We start from the raw sequence: 6720 nt of genomic DNA on the forward strand, positions 1-6720 counted from the left end.
CTCACCGGGGGAGCGTAGGGGACGGGGCAGCGGGGGTTGAGGGGGAGGTCAGGGACGAGCGGTGGAGAGGAAGCAGGCCGGCGGGGGCGTCCGGCGAGGCGGCGGCGTCGAGCCCGATCCGATCTGGATCGGGGGAGAAGGGGGCGCGTCGTGGGGGGGGGAAGTGGGTGGTGGCCGATTAGGGTTTCCCCCCTGGTGGGGGTTATGGAGGGGGGTAGCGGGCCAGCCGGCTGGGCCTGGGGGTTGGCCCAGTTGGGCCACGGCCAAGGGGGGGTTTCTCTTTTTTTTGGTTTTGTTTCCTGTTTTCCTTTTCTTTATTTCCTCTTCTGTTTTAAATCATTTTAAATTATTTAGGCATTTTATAAAAATGTGTTTGCTTCATTATAATTACCCTGGCATTTAACTGCACACTCCGAACATTTTAGTTTAACATTTTGAAACTTTTGCCGTTTGACATTAATTTGAATTTGAATTTGACGCGGTTTCAAATTAACCCGAGACTAGTAACAGTAATCGAGGTGACGTGGCATCATTAGCAGAGGTTCACTGTAGCTTAATTATCCGGGCGTTACAAGACCCCTCCAAACGAACGACACCCGATGACCTTGCCAGCCAAAGCCAAACAATCGACCGAGACGTCGAGGATCGACAACTCCGATTTTGTTGATGTGCATCAAAGGAGAAAGTTGCAAGCCTCACACTGACCTAGCCCATCGCAATCTCCGGAGAGCACCGTCCGCTGAAATCGCCCTCATGGAGTCATCGTTGCCGCAAGGGCCCCGCCACACACAGCTCCAACTTCTCCGTCATAGCGAGAAACAAACATAGACACACCCATTGATGCGCCGGACCGTCAACATCAGGAGGACTAGCCGCGACCCAGTTCTGCACACCACCATCGTCGTTGCCGCACGAGTCGCAACATCAACCACTCGCATCACCCGTTGGGCACCAGCCAACCTTGATGTCGTGCACGTCCAGCCCAGGGAAAGCGCGGAGGGGAACTAGTCTTCAAGACAACGCCCCCAAGGGGAAGCGATGTGGAACGACGTCGTCGCCTAGCCCTACTGCTGCAGTGCCAAAGGCTTTCACCCGAAGATGAACCCCGAGGATGGACAAGGCCGGAGAGTACCACGACGACCCTCCAGGAAGGAAGAACGACCCCCACTGGCGCTGCGTCATCGGTGTTGGCCAGAGCCATGTAGGCCATCGCCCCGAACAACCCGCCTCCACATCCTCATGCGACCAGCCACACAGCTGATCCGCCACCCACTGGCCCGTACACCCCGGCGTTGTGGTGGCGCCACCACCACGTCGGGGCCTTCCACCTTGCCACCGGCAGGACGGCGAGCCATATCCGGCCAACACCAGCCTGAACCAGCGCCTAGCCACCTCAGCGCCGCACACTGGGCCCCCAAACGCGTCGTCGATCAGATCTAGCTCGTGCAGGGAGGAGAGGCCGCCACCTTGCTCCGTCTCACTAGGGAGCGCCGGATCTGCCATCCGCAGCAGCCCAATAACTAGCCATAGGCGTTGGCTGAAGGGCGCCGGGTCAAGGCCGTTAGGGCGCCACCATCGCGTGCAGCAAGGCAAGTTCTCCAGGGAAGTCCTCACTGATGTTAAAGCAGTTGAAGAGTGCTCACAATACATTAAAAAAGTGATAGCAGCAAAATGAAATAAACCTTTTTTCGAAAAAAAGAGGGATACCACCCCGGGCTCTGCATTCATTGCAAACCTGGGCATGGGTGGCCCAGCCCAACAGGCCCGACTTGAAGCCCGACGTCTGGGTTGGGCTCGGGCCTCACTTTCCAGTCCACAGCCCGGCCTGAAGCCCAAAAAATGCCCGTCAAAACATGATTTCCAAATTTTTATATAAATATATAGGCATAGTATTAGAGTATTAATCCCCGAAAATAGTTATTTTATTATTAAAAATACAAAAAAGTAGTCATTTCCTGGGCTACGGGCCAGGCCCGGGCCTCACTTTCCAGCCCATAGCCCGACCCGAAGGCCAGAAAAGCCCGGCAAAACATGATTTTCAGGTTTTTTATATAAACATATGCATAGTATTAGCGTATTAATCCCTGAAAATAGTTATTTTATTATTTTAAATACGAAAAGTAGTCATTTCCTGGGATTGGGATCTTGAGGTCGGGCTTTTTGAAACCCGGCCTGGCCCAGAAATGCCCAGGTCTAATTCATTGACGCATGCAACCATAAAAACGAATTAAATAACATCAAAGTCATTGAGCTCCATGCTACTTATCCATTTCTCCGAGATGAAAGTTATTTTGTTCATTTAGCGGACATGGTTATTGCAACTCAAGAATAGTTGGTTTATTTGTTAATTAATTATTAAACAACTTAGATAGTTAGATGAAGTTAATAATAGAGTTAAATACACTTTTGATACATAAACTTACACTCGACGAACATATTCATGCATAAACTTGAAACGAAACAAATCGGCCCTACAACTTGTGTTTCGGGTACGTTTGAGTACATTTTCCTCATTGCCGTTAACTCTTCGTTAAACGCTACACCCCAGCTGGCCCACACAAAATATCTGCATATGGGTCCTACCTATCAGTAGCAAAGAAGGAAATAGATAATAAATAAACACGCCCAACAGGATACGAACTCCCGAAGTCACACCATACGCACGAAGCACTATACGAGAAAAATATTTGATTCGAAGATACTACACACACTTGAATTTGAAAATGTTTTTTTTCTCTCGATTTTGGTTTTTTGCGGGAAGGACCAAAAAACCCAGTTTTTAGAAATCTTGCAATTTTTGGTATTTTGTTCAAAAAATTTAAACAGATTTTGAATTCAGAGATTATAAGTTTATGTACGAATGTTTTTGGGTTTTTGAATTCAAAAGTGGAATGGGGGTTTGCATTAACATATTTGTTCAGTTTTTGAATTCGGAATTTGTTTGTAATTTTTGAAAGAAAAAATGCCGAAAACTTCAAATTTTTCCGGAAAATGGTTTTTTCGGTCCCTCCCGAAGAAAACCGAGATTGAGAAAGAAAAAAATTGTTCAAATCCCCGAGCAGTGTGTAATTCGTATTTTGGACTCTTAGTATGCATTAGCCATTCTACTGAAGCTATCCTATGCAAACTCTGAACCTCTATTTAAGCTATCCTTCTTTTCTAATTTCTTGCTTTGTTTACATTTCCTCGCAGTTCAGTTGATAAATTTGTGGCATTGGCAGAAGCACTCCACTAGATTCCGATGATTCAAGTCTAACAAACAACCATGATATAGTACCAGCAGCAGTTGAGGTTTCAGTTCTGAGCACGCACCTGTTCATGGAACAAGCCGCGGCTGCTTCACAGCAGAGCTAGCTATGGGAGAAGCAACGTAATTAACCACCTTGTTCTCTGAAATGTAGATAAACAGTGGACTACTGGATTTAACATAGGATCCTGCTGCTGATAGATATGTTTGGGGCATGACCTGAATTTCTATTCGTCTTTTTCCGTTGATATTGGTTTATTTTCTCTGAATTGTGCATGGTTACTGCAAGAGGTGGAAGACATCCATCACTTGCTGATTCGACATGTGAAAACCATATTTTCACAAGTGCCAAGAGAATTTTTGAGCAACCTTAAAATGACAGTGAACAGGAAAAAAAATCAAGGAGCCTGAGAATGTAAGACTACGGTTGCACATAATTCAAATGAAAAGCTAATATGATCTGAGAAGCATAGATGCAACCTTTTTCACATTCAAACAATTAGACTGCAGTTTCTTAAACCAAAAAATCTTCTAACTAATAATAACAGTCCTCCACAGAAGCATTAAAAAACATATATACAAAAAGTTACTCAAATGCTGTGCCCAAATTCAGGCCAACATTTTTTCATTCATATCTGAAATTTTTATTACAACATGACTCGTTACTCGGTACATTGAGGACTTGCTTAACTCGAAGGTTCACCGACACGGACTCAAGAAAGGTTGCTTGTTTGGTGAAGCAACAACAATACAGTTTTGCTTCGGGATTTTGCAGCTGAGATCCTGTATTCCCCTTCAAGCACGCAGAGTTGAAACTGGAGTCACCTTCACGCTAGGTGAAGCAGCAGTGACAGGCAGTGGTGAGTTTGACAGATGGCTGCAATATGATGCCACCTTTTTCACATTCTTGACTATTAGAGTGTTGTATCTCAAACCAAAAAATCTTCTAACCAGTAACTGTCCCAAACATGGTTATGTGCATGACCACTCAAACGAAGTATTGTGAAATCAGAGATGAACCCATTGGATCTGTGCCTCAGTGAGCAGCAGAATGCTTTAAGAAGCCACAGAAGCATACAATAAATAGATACGAAAAGATTACTCAAATGCTCTGCAAAATTCAGGCCAACAATTTTCTCATTCATATCCAAAATTGATTACAGTATGACTTGATAGTCGGTACATCAAGGACTTGCTTAGCTCGAAGCTTCACCCACACAGACACACAAGAGTTCACTAACCAATGTTACTCTTCGGAAACTGCTACTTTAACTCACTAAGATGCCAATGCCTAAGAATCCAATTCAGCCAAGATTAATTTTACAGGAGAGTCAGCATAGTCTCCAAACGCTAGGCAGCTCACATGATTACGTGTGTATCGACAAGTTCAATTCTACTCCTTTTTCCTGCTACAAGCCGGGTAGCAAATGGGCGTTTTGGATTTTGCGGCGAGTGCGTTTTACGCTCTGTCTCGTGCCGGAATTGCAGTACATGAGTTCCAATTTTTTGGCTCATCTGCTTTACTTTGATTTATTGAGAATGCCCTTTATTTACTTAAACCCTTAACTTAGGACCAGGTGTGGATGTAGTGTAACTATGCCGTACACATCTTAACAAGGTTTTTGCTGCCTAGCTAGATGGAGACTCTGCTGACACTCCTGTAAAATTACTAATGATTGAAAGGGATTCAGAGAACACTAGACATCTTGGTGGTTAAGCGCAGAACCTAGAGATGCAAAGATTAAATGAAACTCATGTGTGCATGGTTTACGAAGGTAAAAGACTAGCAAGGGCGTAATACCACTGGCCGCACCCAAGGAATTGGTTGCTTCTTTGGTGCTGCAGCGGTGACACGGTTTTGCTTGGGAACCTTGCAGCTGAGCTCCCCCATCCCCCTTCTTGCACGCAGAGTTGGAGCTGCTGGAGTCATCTTCTTCACAGCAGTGGCAGGGGCAGGCAGTGGTGTAGAGCCGACGAAAGAGCAAGCCTTGGAAGCGACCTGACGAGAGACCTTCTTCACAGGCGCAGCAGCAGTGGCAGGCAGGCAGACCGAAGAGGGAGGCTTGGAATCCGGGCGCTTGCGGTGGTGGCAAGCGGACTCCTCGTCTTCAGCCATCTGGCGTCCACGGGCACGGATGGCGCACCGGACGTCGACGGAGTCAGCACCAGCAGCGGCCGGCAAGGTGGTGGCAGGCCCAGGGCGCGCGGCGGAGGCAATATCAGAGGCCTCGAAGGAGCCGGGCATCGCCGGCGCATGGATGCGTTCTCCGTGGTTGACACACCAGACACGGACGGGATCAGCACGGGCCGCCTTGGCAGGAGCAGCGACATCAGATGCGGCCGTGGCGGCGTGGCGATGGGGACGCCCTCCATGGTCGACGCCGTAGCGGCGGAGTTCTTGGGCGGCTGCGGCGGCCTCCTTGGCGAGGCCGTCTTCCTCGAGACGGCGCTGGAAGTCGGCGTCCCAGCGGGCGAGGGACTCCCGGGACTCACCGGTGGCCTTGGCAAGGTTGTGCTTGGTCCAGTACTGGAGCACCCTCGCGAGGACGCGCGAGGGCACCCGCGTCTCCAGCGGACGGTCTTGGGCGGCGGCCGGGCGATAGTCCCACGCCGGAGCGACGAGCACCTTGCCGTCGGAGCTACGGAGCTGGAGCACCTTCGCCGCCATCGATGCTGTGTCTTGGATTTAGGGATCGGGGAGGGAGGCGAACGAATCGAGTTGGAGCCGCTGCTCCCACCGCGGCCGCCCCCCTTTTATTTACCGGAGAGCTCCCAATTCTTGCCGGACGCGGATTAACAGCTGTCGCCGGCTGAATTGGAACTGAAGTCGAACTCGGCTGCAGCAATCTTACGCGATGGCTCGTGACTTCCGGGGCGGCCTTGGCCGTGTACCACCCGAGCGGGGCAGGCGACGTCCCCGCGCTAGTCCGGGAGACGTACGGGTCGGCGCGCGTCCACGGCCATTCCGTCAGCGCTCAGCTCGGCGGCGTCCTGGAGATCTTCAGTGGCGTCTCCGGCCAGTTGATGCACGACGATCTCCTGCTTCACTGGGGCATGGAGGAGCGGCTCAGCAGCCAGCCTTGGTTTGTTGCGCTCTGCTGGTCGCCCCTCTCCATCGCCGCCTGCGAGCCCTGCGAACCAGCATCCTCCCCCTTCACCCCTGTCTCTCTCCGGTGTCCGGTGTCTCTGAAGTTGCAACTGGTTCAGTGAGCGGCACACGCTAAAAGAACCAACTGGTCTCCTGCTTCACAATCTAAAACAATACTTCCTCCGTCCCATAATATAAAAACGTTTTTCAAGCTATGTTAGATTGAAAAAACGTTCTTATATTATGGGACGGAGGGAGTACATCTACACTACTGTGTTTATTTTGGACGGTTAGGGCATTTTTTTCGGAAAGATCCAGGGTTTTCGGCTTCATTGATTTAGGAGAAAGCAACCGGAGAACAAGGGGTGATCAAGCGATCAAGGAT

At 49.3% G+C, this 6720-nt stretch overlaps 1 protein-coding gene across 1 annotated transcript; it reads right to left on the minus strand.

The window, feature by feature from the left end:
• Positions 1-4354: 4354 nt before the first annotated feature.
• LOC125535984 (uncharacterized) lies at positions 4355-6457 on the minus strand. Its single transcript, XM_048699065.2, has one exon. It carries the CDS (start codon positions 5913-5915, stop codon positions 5031-5033), a length of 885 nt encoding a protein of 294 aa, XP_048555022.1. The 5' UTR covers positions 5916-6457; the 3' UTR covers positions 4355-5030.
• Between the last annotated feature and the right edge of the window lie 263 nt (positions 6458-6720).

This window comes from Triticum urartu, chromosome 2A, assembly GCF_056163025.1.
Source record: "Triticum urartu cultivar PI428250 chromosome 2A, HENAU_Tu73, whole genome shotgun sequence".
Lineage (NCBI taxonomy): Eukaryota > Viridiplantae > Streptophyta > Magnoliopsida > Poales > Poaceae > Triticum > Triticum urartu.

Coding starts and splice junctions, on each gene's coding strand:
- LOC125535984 (XM_048699065.2), bottom strand. CDS start 5,915: ATGGCGGCGAAGGTGCTCCAGCTCCGTAGCTCCGACGGCAAGGTGCTC.